The 24,378-nt window shown below is 41.2% G+C and overlaps 1 protein-coding gene across 1 annotated transcript in view; it reads right to left on the minus strand.

The window, feature by feature from the left end:
• The window catches only part of SYNE2 (spectrin repeat containing nuclear envelope protein 2), a 265,942-nt gene that overhangs the window by 236,022 nt on the left and 5,542 nt on the right, over positions 1 to 24,378 (minus strand). The window contains exon 2 of the mRNA XM_037901108.2: positions 5,614 to 5,742. Within this exon, the coding sequence (XP_037757036.1) occupies positions 5,614 to 5,692 (79 nt within the window). The 5' untranslated portion in view covers positions 5,693 to 5,742. The remainder of the gene's footprint in view (positions 1 to 5,613; positions 5,743 to 24,378) is intronic.

Below are 24,378 nucleotides of genomic sequence, written 5' to 3' on the forward strand. Positions count from 1 at the left end.
TAATAGCCCATCCAAAGTGACCACTCTCTTCACAATGTGTATGATAATCAAGGTGGGCCATTTCCTGCACAAATTCAGGTTCTCTCACCCCCTCACCCCCCTCCAAAAACCACACACACAAACTCACTCTCCTGCTGGTAATAGCCTATCCAAAGTGACCACCCTCCCTACAATGTGCATGGTAATCAAGGTGGGCCATTTCCAGCACAAATCCCGGTTTTCTCACCCCCCCCACCCCCATACACACACAAACTCACTCTCCTGCTGGTAATCGCCTATCTAAAGTGACCACTCTCCTTACAACGTGCATGAAAATCAAGGTGGGCCATTTCCAGCACAAATACAGGTTTTCTCACCTGGACTCTTTCCTATTCTAGTTAAAATCCAGAATCCCTAGTTGTAATAAAACAGCAACTGGATAGACCAGGGATTAGGTTAGATCCCAGAGGATTACCATCTAGGAATTCCCAGTTTGAGCAATCTCTGGAATACCAAGTCCACCTGACAGGTACATACTCATGCAAGTAAAATAAAGGAGATACAGATAAGCAGAAGGCAATTTTGGAAAGACGCATGTACTCTAATATAAAATGCAGAAAAAATTATCCACTTATCACTATTTGTGAGGTTTCAAGTAAACAGAAAACACACTGTTATTCTTTCTTCCTAATCATTCAGGGACTATTCAACACATTTGAATTAAATTAAATCATTGCAATATGTTAAATTATTAAACACACCTAAAATAGTTTCTGCTCTCATCCTCTTATATTATCATCCTTTTGGGTACCATCAAATATTAATATATACATGTCAATAAATAAAGAAAACAACTGAGCACCTACTCTGCTAATGAACTGTTGAAAGGCTACATCCTTGCATTTGGTATTTAGCTCCTAAATGTAACAGGCTGAAAACCTGCTTTTTTTTTTTTTCCAACCCTCTCATCCTCCCTAAACTATTTGTGTAGTGGAATTTTGGGGTCCACTGATGCTATGACACCCAACATGATGCAACCTACTAAAAAGAACACATTACTCCCATTTATGCAAATTTGCCACCACCAATCAACTCTACAAATAAAAAAAAAATTGTAACTTATACACTCCACTGGCCATACACCATCATTTTAATCCTTTTCTATATTCCATGAAAAGGACAGAGCAGCGTATAATTGGAGAACTCAACAGCATATTTCATATTCAGAGATATCCTGTCTTTATTTCTATTATCAACACAGAATCACAGGGTTAAGTGGCCCTCAAATGGGTTAAGAAGGGGAATTACGCTCCAGTGCTGGTGTTCAAATTGGCTCAGCAAGCATGGAAAGTAAATTCTGTATCCTGCCTAGGCTTGTTCAGCAGAGAGCTCACACCTACCACCCCTGTGCATCCAGGCTTTCCTGCCAGGAATTAGTATTGGAAAAGGTGAGCTGGGGAAAGGACCAGGTGTGTCCTTTGGGACACTTACCAACCCATCCTAACTTGCATCAAAGAAATGAATAAAATGTCCTGCTGCAAATAGAGAAAAGCTTCTAATCAGCTCCAGATACTAGCCCAGCTGCCATATCTTACTGCTCACCTCCACCACACATACACCCCTGCCCTCACACCCTCTCCTCATTTCAAGGTAACTTCTGGATTACATGAGAGCTGCTTCGCCCAGTAGCTCCCAAACCTTTTACCATCGGGCCCTGCTTGTATCAAAGGAAATGAGCCCAGGCCGCCCCTCCCCATGTACTAGAGACATTTGCATATAATCGTATACCGGCCTTTTGTGGCATACCTGGGTACTAAAGGGCATTGAGCAACGTGGCCTTGCCGCAGCACAGCTCAGCAAGAGAGAGGAGCTGGTTTCTATGCCCACAGCTTGTCTAGAGAGGACAAAAGTGACCCAAACTGAAACCTGAGAGCAGCCTGTAAGTTTCTCCATGGGACCAGGCCTCCAGCAGAACAACTATTGGGAGGGGGCTAGGCAGCAGACTGCCCCTTGCACCACCCTGCCAACAAAGCATGGGGGCAACTGGCTGCTGCCTCCTCCCTCACTGGTATCACACTGGTTGGGCATCTGCAAGGAGGATGCGAGGAGAGCAGAGGAAAGACAGCCCCTGCTGTCAGTGGAATGGCACCTGGCGGCCAGGAGCAGTCACTGCCGAGGAATGTCTGCTCAGCCCTTGCAGCTGTGCTGAGTGCATGGGAGAACCCTTAGCTGAAGCTGGAAGAAGGAAACACAGAAATCTAACACAAAATCCCAGGCAGCCATCTTTTAGTTATAAGAGTGTAAATAAACAAGTGAAGCAAGAGTTCTAGGTCCCACCGAAACACTGCACAGGAGGCCAGGCCCCACAGTTTGCGACTGTCTGATTTAGGCACCGTGTATAAATACAATAGAGGCAATATCCTTTTAACTAATGCATCATGTATTGGGCATGATCTCCAATACACTCTGCCCAGGCAAGAGTAGCCCCTCATTTATTAAACACTTCCTACATGAATGATAAATATTGTAAACATATACCCAGTCAGTACAATGGGTCCAGTTCCAGACTTGGCTGCATCCCCTTTAAGTGGCTATGCAGAGCCACCACACATTAGAGCAGTCTCGGAGGCTGCTCTAAGGTATGCTGCATGCCACATCGGACCCTGCAGCAGTACAGCATATTGGAGGTGTACAGCATTGACAAATCTTGTGATTTTACTAAGAGTCTCTCAAGAGTTGGTGTCTTAAAACCCCAGCTGCTGGAGTCATGTGATTACATACAAATCTCAGCTTTCGTTTAAAAAATAAATAAATAAGTAAAACTTTTTAGCCCTCCCATGGTTGTGGAGTAAAGCTTGAAAACATGACACTCTAAAGACTCAAAAAACTGAGAGCAAATATATGATTTATGAGATTTTTAAAATCTCATGATTTTGGAGCAGGATTTGTGAATGCTTGGGACTGGCAATACTGGGTGTAAGGTCACCTTTGCACCATCCTTCCCACTCTCCTCACCTCCTGTGTTGTACCTAGAATCTGATCCAACATTTTCAAGTTTTATTAAACTTAATTTATATCTTCTTAAACTATCTAACTACAAAGACTGACTCACTATGAACCAAGTTACCTTTCTTCCTTTTACATATAGTTTTCTTTTACCATGTCTTTTCTTCTGTGGTCAAGTATGACAATTTTAGGGGAAGTTGCCACACCTTGAACAGTTTTCCTTTCTAAAAGTTCAGTAGCTAATGCAGTGAATGCAGAATGCTGACATTAATTTAACAAATTAATATTAACATTAATTTAAACAAAAGTTCGTATTATAATCTTGATGGCCATGGGGTGTGACAACCTGTAATTTTAATATTTCAAAATCTTTTTGTAGCTCTGCATGTTGTATATCACAGAGTTCTCATAAAACACATAAAAACCATCACTCAGTGGAGCTACACTGATTTTATACCAGCTGATTATTATGTATTTGTATTGTGGTAATACCTAGGAGACCAGGTCGTAGACCAGAACCCTATTACACGAAGCACTGTAAAAACACAGAACAAAAAGATGGTCGCTACCCCATTAAGTTTACAATCTAAAATGAATTGCTCATCTAATCTAAACTGAGAATGTGGTCCTTACACATATTAGTAGAATGGTTAAATATTCCTTTGACACTATTAGAACTATTGCTTGGCTGTGACCAAGATTGACTGAAAAAATTATTGACTTTGTCCCTATAGCAACCAGATTAGATCAATGTTGTGATGTCCTTGGATGCCTTCCAGGTAAAGTAATGTACTGACTTCTGAATGTATTATCAAGGCTAGTCACCCAGACTACATGCCTGCTCAGTTTTTTTCTTTTTCCAAAACTAAAAGATACACACTAGTTTCTTTTAACCTGTGCATTATACAAAAGTGAACATAAATCACACAGTTAAGAATTAAGATTTTCAAAAACATCATCCTAATGACAGACTTCTAAGTCCATATTTAAGCACCTAAATAAGTGATCTGATTTTCAGAAAGTACTGAGCCCTCACGCTCTGAAAATGAGCCCTCTCTAAGGTGTCTCAAGCTGAGTACCAAGAAACTGACAAACACAAAATCTCCAGACACTTTGAAAATCTTACTTCTAGAAGCTTAACTTTAGGCTTCTATTTCTGAAAAACTCTTAGCTTTAGTGTTTGCTCTTGAATTTCCCTGTTATTCCCACTTGCCATCTGTTATTGAGGATCTACTGATTTCAAGGCTAGTGGTTTCTGTCTACTATCTTAAGAAATATGTCTTTAGTGCTTCTAAGCATATATTTCCAGTTCTGTAATTCTGCCCCAAAGGTTCTACCAGGGTCTCACTTCTTAGTCCGTTGATGTATTCTGTTGACGTATTCTGACTGTAATGAAGTCAAGTGCAAAAGGAAAAGATATCAGTTAGAAAGAAGTTTAGCTTTAGATCATTGTAAATAGTAATTAATCACAATTCATAGCTCAAGAAACATTTGTGCAGATCAGGATGACAGAAGACACTTTGCAGATTCGTTTTTTGCACCAGGTTCATCTGTCTTCAATGTTTTCCCTAAAATAAATCAAAGAGTAACTTCACCCTTACTGAGCCATTGAGAAATCCTTTTACAGGCGGTGATGCAGCCCGTTTCCCCCTACAGCAGACAAAAAACTGAAAAATCAGCTTTGTAATGGACTTGATCCTGAAATCAAGATCAGTTTTTGCATGCAGAAAGACTGTAGGATTGGCTATCAAAGAAACCAAGCAAGGAAACATAGCATACCATAAATATTTAAACAAAACTTCCTATTAATGTGCAAGACAAGTACTGCTATTTCAAAAACACATTCCAAAATTTATCCAAAGAGACAAGTTTAGGGGGAAAGAAATTCTTCTCAGTCCTGCACACTCCAACAAATGGTTAAGGAACCTTTAGCTTTATCATTTTTAGAGCCCATTTCTGCCTCCCTTACTCAGATTGACCAGCACCTTATGATTCAAGTAGTCCCATTGAAATAAAGGGGACTGCTTGCTTTGTAGTGTGTGACTCAGTGTGAGTGAGGGGGGCAGAATCTGGTCTTTAATGAGTTTGTGGGGAAGCCAGAGAGATTTTATGTTCATTGAGGCCCTGAAATATATATCCACAGGGGACGGAGACAAGAAATAAGAAGAAAATGCAGCAAGACTAAAGTATTATCTAAAGCAAAGACTCTTTAGTGCTTTCCACTAATAGCACATAAAAATTAGGCAAGCAAAGGCATTTTTTAATTTGCAGAGATACATAATAAATTATAGGAATTGTGTAACCCTTTAATATTTTCCTTGACAATTGTTTACAGTAACATGTGTTCAGCTACAGAAAACATAAGAAACTGTGAGAAAATCTGTTCCAAAAAAGGCAATCACTCTGTAAATACCATGAAGAAAAGCTCAGTACTGTGTTTCACTTTCCAGTTGAAAAGCCTCTGGCGAGATATTTACAGAAGTCTGTGTACAGTACAGAAATAAATTAACTATATCTGATACTATTTTTATGTTTCATTGGATTTCAGATTTTCACTCAACTTACTCACAGCCACAGACATTTGTCAAAAACTGTCATGAAAAGTTACATGAAACTTGCGTAACTTACCGTGCAGTGAAATCTGAAGATCATCTATTTCCGTGGAAGATTGCTCCTCAGCTGATGCAGATGATTTCTTGCATGCCATATTAAACTCCTTGAAGACTGTATCATTCCCACATTATTTCATCTGACAAACTGAAATGAGAAAGAAAAAGAAAAGTTAGGAGATCAGCACCTCTGTGTTTTCATTAAGAACTGGTGCTCTTAAATGCTATAGTCTGATAGGAGACATGCTTTATTCTTTTTCCTGCTAAGGTGTTTCCTTAGCTTATGTAGAACAAAGTGACTACGCCTACTTTTTGAATCATAAAGTTATTGTCCCTTGGCTCTATTCAGGTTATTTCTAACGGCTGGCTGAACTCCAGAATTCAAATCATGGATTCAAATGTGTCTTGTCATAAAAAGGAAAGCACTGCAATTAGAAAGATTCAAAACACTGTAGGCTTTTTGTAGGAAATCAGGTTGACAAAGGCTCATGCACATTTGTTACAGACTAACCCAAAAGGTTTTCTTTAAATCTTTATATTTTACAGACTTCTTTTCCTGCTTCGTAATTGTTAGAACAGACTGAAAACAATAGCAGCTGAGCTTGCAAAAATTACACAATTAAAGTGTAACAAAAAAGGTGATGGTTGACATAACAGAACAATCATTCTTGCTGTTCCTATCTGTATCTTAGCTACCCCCTTCTCCCACAAAGTCTATTTCTCACAAAGGAGTTTTATTTTCTAGCCCTCGTTTTTTCCCTTCTGTGGATGCCTCCCCCATCTCTAATGCCACCTTAGAGAACAATATACAGTATCCTTTTTAAAAAACATAGTGTTATATATGTGACTCTAGTAACTACATTGTTTAACCTGACAGTGGGAGAAAAACTGGCCTCTCAAATACAGACTGATATTTTTATCAAAAAGTTAAAAAATTAAATAAAGTCAAACAGGTCTGATCTTAAACAAACTCTGTTCACAAACAACAGTACATTTTCAGCACCAAGTATAACGAGTGGCATTCCCAATTCTTATTATTTATTAATATTTAGTTTTGTGTATCTAAACTCCTAATCTCTATGCTGAAAATTAACCTCTCCTTTCTGTGTTTATTTGGTTCGAACAAAAGGCTAACATTTAAGACTGCGAAACACTGAAAAAACATTCTGCCTTTCTTTCCTACATACATAGGTGCTGGAACTATGGGTGCAGAGGATGCTGCAGCACCTCCTGGCTTGAAGTGGTTTCCATTATATACAGGGTTTACAGTTTGGTTCAGTGGCTCCCAGCACCCCCGCTACACAAATTGTTTCAGCACCCCAGCCTACAGAATCTTAAAAGAATGTTCAATCAGGAAGAAAGCTTGCTCCCAGTTTTCAGTGTTCCTTTAAGAGTGAACGCCAAACCTCTAAAACAAAACAGTTGAAATCCCCAAACAATGAGAGGATACGTATATACTGAATACCAATGTTTCCTGTCTTCTATGGGCCTATTTCATGAGGTGACACTACACTAAAAACCAAAACCTGTTCATCTGACTCATATGACATTGAAGTCAATGTGCTTGTGAACATGCAGAGTAGGATTTGGCCCTAAAGTTCTATGGTGATTATTTTTCCAATGTATTTAAAAGACAAAAGGTGTTTATGGAAGTCTCAGTAAAAATCAAGACATTTTAAATGTTAAGGAGAAAGTGTAATGCAGCGGATAGTGCCCTAGACTGGGAGCAAGTAGACCTGGGTTCTATTCCCAGCTGTGCCACTAACCTGCTGTGACACACATCATGTCACACTCTGTGCCTCAGTTTCCCCTCCCACCCTTTATCTCTCTTGTCTATTTAGACTGTAAACTCTTGAAGGCAGAAAACTCTCTTACTATGTGCTCTCTAATCTCAGGTGGTGTCTCTAGGTATTACTATAGTGCACATAAATTAATCATAATAATTTTAACCAACCTATACTGTACTTGGATTTATTACATATCCAAAATGAAAACCCAGTGCAATATCTGCCTCATAAATTTAGGGCTAGATTGCAACCTTCTTACTCACATGGAGTAGCATCTGACTCCAAAAATAGTACCTTTGACTTCAGTAGGACTTCACTCAAAGTAAGATACTATTCAGTGTGAGTAACTGTATTATATCTAGCCTTAATAAATCTACTGCACACACTAGGTTAATAAGATTGATTGCTATTGCTTTCCTGTTCCTATTAAATATTTCCTTTTTTATTTTACATTTACACTGATCCTTTTATTGGATAACTATCTGATACAATTATGTGTAGCAGTTCCTTATAACAGAATGTATTAAAGGGTAATTATGAAAAAACTATGTTTCAAAAAAAATTAAAAGCTTTTGAATGGCAGTGTGCCATTTCAGTATGGATAGAAACCTCAGTTGAAGAAATTACCTTTGCCTTTCCATCTCGCTTGAAAGTTCAGGAAAGCATTTAAGCTTCTGTAAGTATTGCCAACCCCATGAGCTCAAAAAATCGTGAGTCAAACTCAGAAAAATCATGGGACTATCTTCAAAATCATGAGAGGTAGCAACACTGTTTTAAGTCCCATGTCCCCAGTGTGACTTACGTACATGCTTAACTTCAAGAGAGATGACCAGATAATGGTGCTTTCCTAAATAGCCTTTATGACTACATTCTGGACTCCGAAGAAAGGAGAGTCTGAGATAGATTTAGAGGCTTCACCAGTGGAGATTTCAGAGCTTTAAGTGTATAACTTGTATCACTGCATTTTGTGAGTATATTTTTATTTACTCCACAGACAGTCATGATATTTAATTTTATGAAAAAAAAAAGAAGTTACCAAATGTAGAATCCATATGATTTATAGTGGAGATGATGCTATTCTCAGCAAAATCTGTGTAATTATGAATTATAATTACAAATTAATTTATCAGTTTAATAATGTGTGTTTGCAGTAATTACACAGGTTACCTGTGTAAACATTGTGCACTTCGACTGAATCTTCCTTTGGGACCCAATCCTAAAAATCCTGAGCTCACACAGTGGAGCTCAGAGATGGCCAAAAGTGAAATAAGGGCCACAAACCCATGCAGCCAAGCTACAACCTGCTGGGTATGGGTGTAGAGTGGATGACAAAGCCCTCTGAGCCACAGCTGTATTGGTTCTCTCCTTTGTGGATCCCAACATGCCCCTTCCCCGCACCTTGCAGGGTCAAGATCCACAGCAGAGTTCTTCCCATGTGGAAGTGACCATGGTACCATCCAGCACACAGGGTTTCTACTGCGTTTGGTCCAATGTGCACGTTTGTGATCTCAGGATTAGTACCATGGTTATTAAATAACTGGAAAACAATCCTGCCTCAAGTGAGCCTGAGAACGTTCTATTGTTGCTGTTATAATTTGGATGCATTGTTTGAGCCGGATATTTCTAAACCCCGTAGGTGTGTTTCACTTGTCATATGCTACATGCAGATTTCCAAATCTGGGACTGATGTGGATTTAAAATCATTGGGATAATGGAAGTAAATGACCCAGCTCCTAAAAACTTAGGTCTTATCTACACAGGGAAATTTACTAGCATAACTATACCAGTATAATTACATTGCCAGTAAATTTCCCCATCTAGACAAGTTCTAATTAGATTAGAACTCATACACAGACGATTATATTGCAAAATTGTGGGTAATATTCTTACTCTCTGCTTGTTTATTTATAAGCAACTATTTCTAGGGTGCTCATTGCTATACAACTAATACGTGGCAGCTGATAAACTAGTTTGGCTGCACACATTATGTTGATGTTGCAACGGGAATTACAATTACTCCTTTTCTTTTTAGTCATTCCTACTGTGGATCCTCAGATTGCTTGTTCTTTTTTTCTCTTCTCTTCAGTGCCACTGATTATTTATGACACACCCAGGAATTCTGAAAGTATTTCCCTCTGCAGAGGCCTCTACATATAAACTCTAGCCTGATCCTAGCAACAGATTATTATTAAACATGAGTCCACTTGGAGCAGATGTCATGGATAGAAACAGCTGATTTTTGTCTTTAGTGTTTTTTTCATTGTAGAGTTCTATTTGCTGCCTAATAATTAACAGAGATCTTTTATATTTTATTTCTGGAATACATTAGAATAGAATCAGTAGTATCTATACCTATAATGAGTTTTGAGCTCATTTCTCAACGGGAAATTTTCAAGATCATGTCATTATATATGACTGAGAGAATTCCCACAGACATCACAACAATTAAGGTTCTATAGGTATTTACATTTTCATCCAAGTTCTGATGGGTTGATACATCTTTTGTTTTAAAGTAATTTATAGCATGCTGAGATGTGACCTACAGGTTTCTGCCTCAACATTAAATTTACCATTTTTCAATAGGTTTACTTACATGAAAAATCATCAGGGGGTTAGGTATTTTTACATGCACTTCTCTGAGACCCTTGCAACAAAACACCCTCAGCAGGGTGGACTCCTGCTCCAGACTGAATGTAGAAGTAGTTCATTTCCAGGGAAAAATGCTTGGAATGTACCCAGGGGCTTCTGAGGAGATATTGTCTTGACAACCTTTCCAGTTCTACAGCACCCAGCTGGAACACTTCTTCATCGTAAATACACAACTCCCTTTCCCCAAATGATATTGAGCCAGTTCCTCAGCTGGTACAAATCAGCTAGTTCTACTGAGGTCAACAGAGCTACGCTGATTTACCCCAGCTGATGCTCTGACCCATTATCTCCTTGACTGGCTTCATTTTCCATGAAAAATAAAACATGTCACATACTTTCATCATTCAATAAGCAAGAATTCAACTTCTTCCAGGAAAGTTAAAGGTAAGATTTAAATCCATTAAAAGCACGTTAGTTCTGAGTAGCACAGTCCCCATGTTTTCCCAAGAGAAGTAACTGCTTCCCATCAGGACTCTAGCCACCCCGAAATTGGTAGTGAGGATGGTCATGATCATGTCCCTACTCCGCACAAGTCCCTGCTGCAGAGGACAGTGTATCACGCTCTCCATTAAACTGTGCTCCACATGTGAGTTGGGAAGCTCTGAACCATCGGAGACAAGTTTGCCTCTTCCCTCAGAGAAGTGAACATGGAAAAGTTCAGACATCCTAACTAGTTCTGCTCAGGCACAGTGGAGAATCAGTTGGGCTCTAACTCTAGATCTAATCCTGTATCCCATACTCACATGAGTAATTATTTATGAGAACAGTCCCATTGAAGGTTAGCTGCATGGGTAAGATTACTAACAGCAGTACGAGTTATAAGACTGTCCCTTCTATGATTACTTTATTTACGAGAACCAGCGATGGTACGTTTTTTCTTTCCCAGAGGCTTCCCACCAATCTGTTTATAATCCTGGCAATAGTCCAAGCAAAACATAGGGCTATACAAAGGCTATGTCACTTTTTAAGGCCAACAAATGTTACTTCTTTGTTTTGGTTTATATACAAATAGTGCTTCCTGTTAAAAAAGTACAACTGATCTTCTCATTAAATCTATCAGACAACAATGTGTACTTTAAAAAAAAAAAATGTATCTTTCCTGATAGTCCTTTTTTGTTAAACATATTATCACCAATTTCAGCAGGAGAATTACATACTTTAAATTGCACTAATGCTGCATTTTTAAAGCATGTTTCCGTTTTCATTAAAAACGCTGAACTTTCACATAATATAGGTCCATTTTCTTTAAGACTGCACATAGTGTCTCTTGTTTAAATGACTGTAATCGTTCAGGTTATCACTAGCTGCTGAGACTTTCAGTCATGATTTTTTAGAGAGACTGTGAAATTTAATTATTTGAGGTCAATACACTAGACCAAATTTTGCCCTAAAAATGCATGAACACAGCTCCTAAATACATCAATCTGAATGCATCCAAGGCCAGAATTTGACCCCCAGAGAAATGTGTGTTCCGTTTGGCTGTGTTCTATTTTTAGAGCTAGAGTTTACCTCAGATGTATTTCCTCATAACTAGAAATCCAGAAATGGAGCCTATATAGTAGTCTGATAAACCTGAATTTTCAATTAACCTGCAGTTACCCTCATTCAGTTATCTCTTCTTATTAGTAAAGAACACAAAATGGTCAGAGTGACTGTAACGGTCTATGCAGTAACTCAAAAAAAGAGACTGATGCCGAGAGGTGGCTCAGTGGGTTAAGGGCCCTCTCCTTGAGGGAGCAGTAGAGTGCAGGAAGTCTAGGGAACTGAGGCAAAATCCTGGCCCCACTGAAGTGAGTTGGAGTTTTGGCTGGGATTTCACCTCTGGAAACTACCATTCACAGCTACAGGGCCTACACTGCACTTACGCATTGTGCTGAAGCCTCTGGATACATGAAAAATGTCCTTGCCTGACTCATTGCTGCCCTCCAGAGCAGCACATTCAAGGCCAAAATGGAGATACTTTCTCCAGTGCACAGCAAGTCCAAAGGCTCCCTTGTATAGCTACTCTGCCTGTGACCCCTTCCCACTGCATGGCATAATGCAGCCACAATGCAGGCCATCCCATTAAATAAAACATTCGTAAAGGGCTGAGGGGAATAGTTACCTCATTAAAAAAAAGTAAAAAACATGGATGGACATAAAATCAGTATTGGTCAGCTGAGAAAAGTGGGACGCTCCAGGAAATTTGATTTCATCTGACTCCTTATATCATGTTCCCACCATAACAACAGAAGTGTCCTTGATGTACAGCCACATGAGCAACTCTTTATACCCTTCTCCGCAGTGTCGAAAACCTGCCTCATTTGTCAACATTCAGAAGGGAAGAGGGAGGAGGATTCTAGGACCGTTATGGTGACATTAACTCTCACTTGGCAGCTTGACAAACCAAGATAAACAGGAAAACGTAGCCTATTTTGATCGAGCTTATTTCAATAAATTGCTCTTTAGAAACATTTCTATTCTGCCTTTGGGATTACCATTCAAATTGCTTGTTTATTTTCTTAACAGAGACCCAGGGCCTGAGTCTCATTTACACAAGGCCATTTGATACCACTGATGGTGTAAAGGGCATTTAAAGTGGAAGAAAATGATAATTACTTCCACTGTACATTGTCAGAGTGCTGTAAAAGGCATAAATGTCAATGAGAATCAGACACACAATCAAGGTTGCCTTGAAAATGGTACAGATTTTTCCTTCCTGTTTTTTTTACGATAAAGGAAGCAGTCTAATGGTTAAAATGCAGATTATTCAGCTGGTGTGAACCAACACTAACCAGGGCAGTGGGTTTCTCTCTGAGATCACAGATCTGTTTTTGGAAAGAAAGATCTTTCTGAATGTCAGTAACCTGTTAGCAAAATCAAAAGAAACAAGCAGTGTGAGGTGATGTTGGAGAGACTGGTGTGGATTCATAAACCAGATCCTGGGATTGTCCCTGGGACCCTGGGTCTGTTCTTGTAGAGAGCAAGATTCCTGTAAATTGCAGCACACTGTTGTCTCCTAAGAACAGAGCAGACAAAGCAATCAAGGGTGACAGGGAAGGAAAGGGATGCACAATGTCATGCTCACTCACAGCCCAAAACAGAGCAGAGAGGTCTCATGTTAGGTCCCTATCTGCCTTGACAGAGATCAAGGATTGTTTAGATTGCTATTTAGAACAGAAAAGAGGCATCACACTGCAAGCGGTTCTTAGCAAAAAACTCTTTGGTAATGTTTGCTGTTCAGTATTAGCCAGAGAGCAGGAGATCAATCACAGGAGAGAGAGATTGGGAAAGTAAAACTCAAACCAAACTTCCTGAAACTTGATGAGAAAATTAAACTTTAACTGTAGTAACAGGTGCTGAATTGACAGCCCTGGATTCATCCCTTATGGACAGTGTCCAGTTCAGGCTACAGCAGTGTAAACTTCCACCCACCATCATATATGAACTCCGATCTGGAAGGATTACCCCGTAGGAGTAAGAAATCACTTAGTCTTCACTAGAATACAATTCTTTCTAGTGAGAATTACACCAAGAGTGAAAGTTAGGGCCTTATTTTCAAAAGGCTTCTGTTCTGTGGACATACTGTTTGCATACAGACCATCGCTTTCAGGCATATAATCTGCATGACCAAACATCTGCACGCAAAATGAGAGTCCATTTGACAAGGATGACCTTAGTGCTTATGATGTGAAAAAAAAAATCTGTGTTTCTACAACTTATCTAGGTAGATTTTCTCCACCAAGTCCTTCAGCACTGTGAAACAAAGCACTTTTGTTTAGATAACTGATTAAGACAAAGTAAAACAATGTATCCGTCTCTGCTTTCAAGGAATTTGTTGCTTTTTAATTTTTTAAAACTTTAATTCACAGAATGGTTTCAAGCTAACACAATAACTTTTTTGGTACAACAAAAGCCAACCCAGCCACTTTTGGTAACAATATTAAGATGACTAAGAGATGACAAGTCAGCCCAACTACCTACAGAAAAGGAACTTTATATTGTACTAGAGCTGTTATGATAAGTTATTATAATACACAAAACACTATCTTAAAAGAACAATAAGTTTACAAAGACAAGCACTCGAAAGATAGGAAATGCCATATTTAAGGTTGCCTCTGCAATCTTAATTTTCCCCCCTTCTGCATATGCATTCTGATACAGTCTTTAATTACATAACCACATGCTATAAGCCTTAACTCTGATATTTCCTAACTTTTGAGTGTTTGACTTTGCAACCTTAATGTTCTTTTACTGTAAGTTTTTGCACATCATTTCCTAGGTTTTTAAAAAAGCAAACTGAAAAAAAACAAAATTCTACCACGTGCAACCATACTGACCATCACACTGGTCTTCAGAAAGTTCGGAACCTTTAGATCCACAACACAGATCTCTGCCACTTGAGCTAATGGAGTAACTGATAGCAGTATTAGATTGTCATCCTCTATACAGATCAGCTATTAGAGAGGAATGAGACACACTGATTGACAGTGGGTTTCATGCGTATTTGCAACCAGCAGAGAACTGCTGAGACTCAGGAATTCTGGATTCACTTCCAGGTTCTGGAGGGGAGTGTTCTTTTGTGGGCACAGACCCCGTCTGCTCCTGTTCCCAGTCTTTACTTATCCCAGTCTCTTTGCTTTGGCAGTCCCAGCCTCAACCCCCTGGGGCTCCTCATTCTATTTTCAGTCTCTTTGCCCAGCCCGTACCAGGCTACTCATCCTAGTCCCAGTCTCCCTCCCCTTGGCTCCACATCCCAGTCTCCCCCTAGGCTTCTTGCCTATCCAGCCTTGTCTCCCCCATCCCCAGCTCCCAATCTTCCCTCCTTGCTCCTTATCCCAATCTACTCCCTCTTCCCCTGCTGTCCCCTGTCCAACTCTTGTCCCCACTATTCACCAGCAGGGGTTGCATTGAGAGTACAGGAGAAACTCCCTCCTCCCATTTCCTGTACCTGTTCCTGCTCCGCTGGGAGCAGCAATAGCAGGGAAAATATCCTGCTTAGCCCATTGCAGCCTTGGGCTCAAGCATGCCCAGTGCCGACAGATTTCTTGGAAAATTTAGCTGTCAAACTCTCAAAAGTCTCTATGGAACAAGTGCGAATGGAGATTTTTCAAAGGCTGATAACTTGGCCAAATTTGGACTTTTCATGGAAAAGGCACGTGGCTGACACCAGCTAAATTTCAAATCCCTTCCCCAAAGCACAGAGGTGCAAGAACTTCTCAATGAAATAATTACCAGAACTTTTTTAACATAGGCAAAACAAGATATTCTCTCCCCCTCTTCCCCCCTCGCTCCCCCATCTCATTCTGCAAGATCTCTGAACCATTCTTGCTGAAATGTTCCAGGAAAAAAAAAAATCAACTTGAGGCAGTCACCTGGTATGGAAAATTTCTGTCCAACAATTTCAATTAGGCAAAGTTGTAAGCAATTGAAAACAGGACAATCGTAAGTACAGGTAATGCTACTAGCCCTACCAACAATTAGTATTACAGCAAGGCCTGGACACCCCAATGGGATCAGAGCCCCACTGAACTAAGCAACATACACACAAAGACTTAGGGACAGTCCTATCCTGAAGGGAGTAAAATCTATATCAACAAGACAATTATTGTTCCCGTTTTGCAGATGGAACACTGAAGCATGGAGTGATTAAATGACTTGCTCAAGATCATACACAGGAAGTCTGCAGCTGAGCCTGAAACTGAATCCACATCTTCTAAGTCTCAGGTCAGTGCCTTAATCACAAGACCATCCTTTCTCTCTGCAAGTTGCTTTATTCTTAGAGCCAGGTCGGATTTCTTCCGATGTTGCCAAAACAGGACAAATGTCTACAGATCTTGTGCATCTCCCTCACCAAAGCAGACTTTCAAGTGTCAATGTTATAAAGCATGAAGTTATTTGTCAACAAGCTCAGTCAAGCAGTACAAAAAGCGTGTTGTAGAAATGGAGCTACTGTTCCATTCTTCACTGATATTGTTTGAATGAATGATTCTAAGACTCAGAAGGCCATGACTGACAGTGGTACCGTAGACAGACTCCAGTGTGGGAATTTTCAAAATTATGATGTACATTTCTGCATGTTTTCCAATTCATTTGTTTTGCGAAAGCTGGGCAGAACAAAGCTCTGGTAGCAATTTATCATGACAGTGCAGTAATCTGGCATGTGAACACTGTCTCACAAATCCTTACTAATAGGATATGCCTCCAAACTTCTTCGAAATCATGCATTGCTTTCCCACTGAATATACATGCGGACTAGCTTTATTGAGAAATATTTGAAAGGAGGAACATAGTGACGAGAGTTGGGGAATTGGGAGTCAGCTAATCCCATATATTTGAAATATGAATTTTGACAACTATATGAAATGGTAGCATCAGACCACAGGTGAGTTTTGTGAAGACAAAGTCAACACAGACCACTGAAAAGAGATGTAATTGTTCCTTGTGATGGGGCAGAGTGGCCCCGCACTGGTATCGCAGGGGTTAACCCTTCCTTCCTGGCAAAAGAAGCCCCACCCCGGAAGCCCTGCTGGGCATGCGCCAACTGGAGAATAGTTATAAAAGCCTGCAAAGGTGCTCAGTCTGGGTTGGCCACCAGAGGAAAAGGAGGCACACCGCCAGCTCCTGAGGAGGGACAGCCAAAGCTCCCGGATCCAGGGACCAACCAAGCCGGGACGCACCCGACTCCCCAGTCGGAGGTCCCGGCAGGAGGGGACGGACCGGAGGACAGCCCCCGCCCGGATGGAGAAGACAACATTGAGGGTAGGAAGTGACCCAGGGGCACTTTAGAGACGGGCAGCATTACAGCTGCACTGACGCTCAGTGTGTTGCGGGCGGATCCCCGCCGAGCTAAGCACAAGGGACAGCCCTGGGTTGGGACCCGGTGGAGAGGCTGGGCCCGGGTCCCCCTATCCACCCACCCCCGCCATTGGGATACACTTCCCCGCCTGAGAGGGAGTTATGTGGACTCTGGCTGTTGGGCCACACTGCCCCGACGTGTGGGGCGAGTTATCTAGACTCCGGCCGCTAGGCCACACCGTCCTGCTTGCGAGGGGGATTGTGTAGACTTTGGCCACTAGGCCGCACTGCTTCAACATGGGGAGCGATCTATATGGACCCTGGCCATCGGGCCACACTGCCCGATACTCAGGGCGACACATGGACTCAAGCCGTTAAATCCCGCTACCCCGACTAAGGGGCGAGCACAGGGAAACCAGCCACTGGGCCACATTGGAACGCCCTTACAGGACAGGCATGGAAAAGTAAGAGTGGCGAGGCCCCAACACCCCATCCACCCCTGCCACAAAGGGGTGCTGCGGTGCTGGACCCGTCACACTCCTCAAGGAACAGCACTCTCCATGGATCAGCACTTACCACAGACATCTGTGCTGCAAAAGTGTCTGGTTTCTTCAACTCAGAAGGGCTCTTCAGTGTGTATTCTGGGAAGAAAATTCAGATTTCCCACAACTTCAAAATAGGGCCAGCTGTGCTGCTTTTTCCCACTATTCGCCACTACATCTGGACCACAGAGGTTATTAGTTTTCATTGTCTTTTCCTACAGGAAACAGAATTTCCCCTGTGACTGGTGTATTTCACTACTAACACCCCCACTCAAATTTGTGTAACAAATGGTACAAGTGACCTGGCACACATTTCTTTAAAAAAATAAAAAACAGCCACCCCAAAACCTACCAGTCTGCTGACTTCTTTGGCACTGTGAGTTCTGTCTCAAGGGGTTGATTAAAGTGAAAAACAACGTCTGGAAATAACTAGGATTGATCCTTTCTAGTTTTTGTGCTTAGCTTTGTAGAGTGGCTTTCTTCCAGTTCTTTCTTTAATAGGTCGTTCATTTTTATTTAATCCATTCATTTAAGGACTTGACTTCAACTCATCATTCATTTTGCCTCTTGGTGAATAAGCACAGAAACCTCGGGCACAAAGAAACTTTAGAATCAAATCTTGACTCAGACAGCATTTTCCTTCTCCTTTTTACTTTCTATTTACTTCTGTCAAGTTCTCTGTCTTTCCCCAGAATGAGGTGGGAGAATGCACTTGGCGAATGCACTTGTATTTGTCTGGAATTAGAACTGAACGGGATCTATTTAATGCGCAGTCTTATCTCAATAATACATCCTGAGGTATTAGCAATGTGTTTTGTGGTAGAGGAGAGTGAAGGGGAAAACACAATGAATCACTGGTGTAGATAATTTAAAAACAGAGGTTTTTCTGAAGTGGAAACAAGCACGGACATTAGGGTTGTCCTCCAGCAAGCATTATTTTGATAGACATCGCCTGATTTACGAGGGCAACAGTAGATAGCAGTGTTGTCTAGTGGTGGAGGCACCGGCCTGGGAGTCGGGAGACGTGAGTGCTATTTCTGGCACTACCACTAATCTGCTGCGTGACCTTGAAAAAGTCACTTTGCCTTTGTTTACCTTCCCTATCCTTTGCCTCTGTCATTTAGAATGTCAGATCTTCAGGACAGGGATTGTCTCACACTAGGATCTAATCCAAAGCTGTTAAAGTCAGTGGAAAGATTCACAATGAATTCAATGGGATTTGAATCAGGCACTACGTGTTTGCACAGTGCCTAGCACAGTGGGGCCCTGTTCTCAGTTTGCACCTTTTAGGCACTACCATACAACATATAATAAACAATATATGATTAGGGAGATGGTCATAGCTTGATTGTGTTACACCGGTTGGATTGCTGACCTATAGCAGAAACAGTAATGTGTATGTGAGGACCCCAGAACAGATCATTTTAGAAATTGGTTGAGATTGTTTATACCTAGTACTAACGTTGTTTGAATATTTTATTGTTGTATTTGAATGGTTTGTATTTGTTGTTTTTGTTAATAGCTATATAAATTATCTAATGAGAAACATGGGAGCTGCCCCTCTAGAAACCAGATTGGGACACTTGGAGTGGGCCCTTGAAGGGGCCATGAGCAGTGCATGCTGCTGTGGTGGGAAGTTATAATGACAATAATACCTAGCTCTGAGCTCGCACTTTTCTGGACTTAGCTTCGAGGCAGTTCCGAAGGCAGGTCAGAATTCAAAGAATAAATAAAGTTCTTCAGAAACTGAGTCTTGTCATTTAAGGTGTACCATATACGCTAGCTGCTCTGTGCCCTGGGTGGGTGGAAGTAATTTCTTCTCACACCTCCATCATGCTCTTGTGAGCCACGAAGTTGGGAGGTGCACAGCGTCCTTTCTCACAAAGCATACTTCATAGTCAGCTCCGTGCTGGGCTGTCTGCCGTAACGTTACGCTCAGACCAACAAGATTAGACACATCTGAAAGTACATTACTCTTTTTTGTCTTTCCACTTTGTTATTGGTCACCCTCCTGTCCCTGTTCTGACAGCCAGTGTGCTTTAGGAAAAAGGCCTTTTCTCACATAAAGCTTCTTTTATCTGTCCCTCCAAAACTTCCATAACAATAATTGCAAGGGCCCCCCCACCTTAAATAGTCTTTCCTTAAATAGACTTTGCAGCATGGTTTTAGAGCTTCTGAGAACTGATTTTGCTCTTACCCTACCCCACTCCACAAATCAGATGAAATTGCCCCGAACCACTACAGCTAGACTGTGGAGGTATTGCAACCTCCATGTCAGGGGCAGTGTGTATTATGCTGTCCCAGAGCAGACCAGGGACCAAAGTGTGACACAGAGAATCAAAACTCTGTCCTTGGTTCCCTTTTGCTGTAGGGGTGAGATGTGATCTATACGTGCCTTTTTTTCAATCACAGCTTACTTGCCCCTCCATACATACTCAGCTGAGTTTGTCTACACCCTGAGTGGAGAAGGGAAGACAAAGCTTCACCCACAGAGGCTGCTCTCCCTTCATGCTGTGAGATCCACAGTACAGATGATCCACACAGAGGATTTAGAGGTTGTCCTCCTTACACGCCACCACGGATGCATATCCACGGATGCATATCCAGGGTCACAGTTTAGCCCATAACATAGTAATAATCACCATTTTCCAGGACAACATCAACAATCACAGTTTGTACTAATGGGTCTTCACATGGCTCCACAGACCCATTCAGGAAGAACAACATTTACCACACTGACCACAGAACCATTTGCCTGATTGTGTTGATTGTTTCCATACCTGGCACTGTGCTTCCAGCAGCACCACACCTTTCTTCTCAGAGTCCTGGCCACCCATGCTTTTGGTGTGGTGCCACGCAATGTGGTCAGTTGCCAGTTGTCAAAGACCAAGTCACAGATATTTGTCTTGTGCAGATGTTGTTTCAGAGAATCTTTGAAACGTTTCCTCTGCCCTCCACCCTTATAGTTACCAGAGCTCAATTTGGAACATAGAATTTGTTCTGATAGACAGGTCTCAGGCATATGAATTACATGACCAATCCATCTCACTGGGTGCAAATCAAACCAGCCTCAATACCAACTGAACCAGCCTTTGCCGAGGCTTCCATTTTGGACATCCAGTCTTGCCATTTTATGCCCGGCAGGCACTGTAGGTGTTGCAAATGGAAACTGTCAAGCTTTTTAATGTGCTGTTGATAACAGGTCCATGTCTGACATCTGTAGAGCAATGTCGTGAGGACAATAGTGTTGTACACTTTGATTTTTGTCCACAGACAGAGTCCATCCATGTTGCTTCCAGATTCAGTGATACAGATTACCATACGTGGTGCTGGCTTTCTTAATTCACTCATTCACTTCATGATCCTTATCACTTCATTACTTGATAAAGAATCTGTTTGACTGCTTGGAATGTGGTACCTTCCAAGGTTACTGATGAATCCTGGTAAAGCTGTTGAGGAGCTGGCCGGTATACAACCTGTTTTCATTTGACCTTATGGTAAGGCCCAAGTTACGAACTGCCACAGCAAAGTGGTTTGTAAGATCTTATAGTGCTGCTTCAGGAGTGTACCACCAAAGCAGAGTCATTGGCGTAAAGCAGTTTCTTGATCAACACTTCAATCACCTTGGTATTTACATATAGACAAGAGAGATTAAAAAGCTTGCCAGTGTAAAAGTGTATAAAGATGCCATTTGAAGAGCCACGGAAGGCTTCCTCTACCATCACAGCAAAGAACAGACCGAAAAGGCTCGGAGTAAGAACACATCCTTGCTTCACCACATTCATGATTGGAAATGGGTCTGTAAGATCACCATCAAGACATTAACTCTTCCAGCCATGCCTCCACAGACTAGCCGTATGACGTTGATAAATTTGTCTGGACATCCAATTTAGTGAGCAATTTCCAGAGGTCAGGGCAGTTGACCATAGTAAAAGTATACAGTCAGATCGAGAAACATGAGGTACAAAGTTTGATGCTCTTCGTGACATTTTTCCTGTAAAATCATGTCAACATTGCTCCACTGAGCACAAAAGCGGCACTGTGACTCAGATATAACTTTGTCAATAACTTGGGCCAGAAGCCAGTTCAAGTGGATCTTACTGGCCCCTAGTGATTATGTGACACAGGCAGTGGCTTCTGAATCAGTGGACAATCTTCAGAGGCATCTTTTCACCTTACAAGCTCAATCCCACAATCTATCCTCAGACAAAACTCCCAAGACTCTGAGAATCCTCCACCCCCTTACGCTCCGGCTGGCCACAACTGAGGTCCTTATGTTCTTCTGAGCAGAGGGACTACTCCTTGCTAGCGCTCCCTGGGGCACAAAAGGGGAGAGGAGAAGATTCATAGAAGGCAGAGCTGTGGCCCGATACCCCATCAACTATGGCCAACAGAAGTGGCACACCATTAGGGGAGCACATGCTGTAACTTAGTAACAGCAGCTGTGCTTCTCCTGCATGCCAGATATTGTGCTTCCCTCACAAACAGTTCCCTGGTGCTCCTACTAGAACAGCGTGGCTCTACAGTAACTCCAGTGCAGGATGGAATTTAACTGCCATAGTTTGGTCCTTAACGTATACAAGTCTCCAGTTCCTTTGCCCAAGGCCCATACATCAAGACTGAAATACAGCCAAGGGAACATTAAATGAGAGATGTACGAAACTTCAGTTTCATTTGCATGACATCATTTTACATTCAGATAACTTTAGCAGCTATTAGCACAGTAGCAATCTCATAAGTAATCCCACTGAGTAATGGGACTGATTATGTGAGCAAGCAAGTTTGCAGGACTGGGCCCTATAATTACCACCTAAATTTCTAATGTTTCTAAAATTCATAGTTAAAGATGACACTTTCTCCCCACATCAAAAAGCCCCATAAGTAGGGGCAGCATCATTTGCTATGGGGCAAGTTGGGAAGTCACCTCCCACCCCCAGACCTTGGTTTAAACCCATCACCCAATTTTTTCATAGGTCTGTATGCTCCATTATGTCTTCAACTCTCCAGCTCTGCCCCCCAACTTTGCAGGACAGAATTGCTTATAATGTTCATATGCTGAAACAACTTTGCTCCACCTAGAATTTTTGTGAAATGACACCCCTGCCCTTAAGAAAGCCTGTAAAGAAGGCAAGCAAGGAAAGCATATTGGCAACACTCACTTTCACACATTCTTTAAATAAAAAATGTACACACGCAGTTACAGTTTGATACGTTATCCAAAATTATTGGGAATGTGTTCAGTTATTGTAATCAATACACAGACAGGCACTCCACATGCCCAAGCAGGCACTTCTGCATCTATACTTTTTAAAAACAATACCAGTTGTACTTCAGAGAGAAAAAAAAATTGATTTAGCCCGCTTACAAGGCACACTCACTACCTTCAGCAGTAGGAAGAGCTGTTATATCTTTATATCTTTCTAAACAAAAACAATCATTGAGAATCCAGATCTACAACAGAGCCACAGTTGCTAAAAAAACACCATCACAAACCGATGCAATAAGACGACTCATGGAGTACGGCCATATCTCCCCACTTTAGGAATAAATCATGAGAAAATGACGACTATTCGGTATCCCTGATCTTTCAAACCATGTTTCTTGACTGTTTCTTTATTTACATTGGGGGCTAGGTTGGAAACAGTACTTAAAACTTGTCTATACATGGAGTTATTCAGGAACAGTTTTTCCAGAAAAAGTCCACATGTAGACACCCTTTTTCTGGAATAAAGGTCCCTTGTTCCTGTTTTGCTTCATATACTTTGAAAATGAGCTAACTGCTGAGCTAAACTCTATTTATGGAATTCATTATCAGTAAAGAGGTTTTATCATTCTTACAGTGAACTCAATGCAAAAGACTAAACAAGGGCCCATTTTTCTTTGAAACAAGGGCTTCTCAACACAAGGGAGAACTTGACCAAGAAATCATATAAAGTCTGTAAAGTTAAAAACTGTAGCGTGTAAAATATTAGTATTTTTCTTTTGTTGCTATGATTTAAAACACAAAACTGAAACCAACTGTCAGGGAGAGAAAGCATTTTAATCCCATTAGATCATTATCCAGCAATGCTTGCTGCTTCTTGAATTGGTTCATTGTGTCTATGCTTAAAAACTCTGTTTCACAAATAAAAAAATATCTAACTCCCTATGGCCCTGATCTAGTTCCCACCAAAGCCAACTGAAAGACTCCTATTAACTTCAATGGACTTTGGATCATACGGGGGGGAGAGGAGGGCGGGGGGGAAGAATCCTTCTTTTGCTTGTTTTTCCATGTTCAGTTCTTAACCAGGTATGAAGGACATAGCACTTTTAACAACTTGTTCCTCAAGGTGACTTGTAAATGCTTATATATATATATATATCTCCAGGATTTAAGTAAGATGTTCTGAGTGCCCTAAATCAGTAGCTCTCAACCTTTCCAGACTACTGTACCCCTTTCAGGAGTCTGATTTGTCTTGCACACCCCCAAGTTTCACCTCACTTAAAAACTACTCATTTACAAAATCAGACATAAAAATACAAAAGTGTCACAGCACACTATTACTGAAAAATTGCTTACTTTCTCATTTTTACCATATAATATAAAATAAATCAATAGAATATAAAGACTGTACTTACATTTCAGTGTATAGTATATAGAGCAGTATAAATAAGTCACTGTCTGTATGAAATTTTAGTTTGTACTGACTTCGCTAGTGCTTTTTATGTAGCCTGTTGTAAAACTAGGCAACTATCTAGATGAGTTGATGTATCCCCTGGAAGACCTCTGCTTACCCCCAGGGTACGTGTACCTTGGGTTGAGAACCACTTCCCTAAATAACTATGGTAAGAGGGTCATCCACAACTCTGCTAATGCAGAGACTGATGCTGCAAATTGTTCCAAACAGGCAAACCTTTGCACCCATGCAGAACCCCAGTGAAGGTCTTAGGGCCTAACCTTACAAGGTCATCGGGCCTAACCTTACAAGGTCATCGGCGTCTCTGCCAGTGTGTTTATGCAATCTCAACTCCTGTTGATTTCAGTGGAAA

Source organism: Chelonia mydas, chromosome 6 (genome assembly GCF_015237465.2).
Source record: "Chelonia mydas isolate rCheMyd1 chromosome 6, rCheMyd1.pri.v2, whole genome shotgun sequence".
Classification (NCBI taxonomy): Eukaryota; Metazoa; Chordata; order Testudines; family Cheloniidae; genus Chelonia; species Chelonia mydas.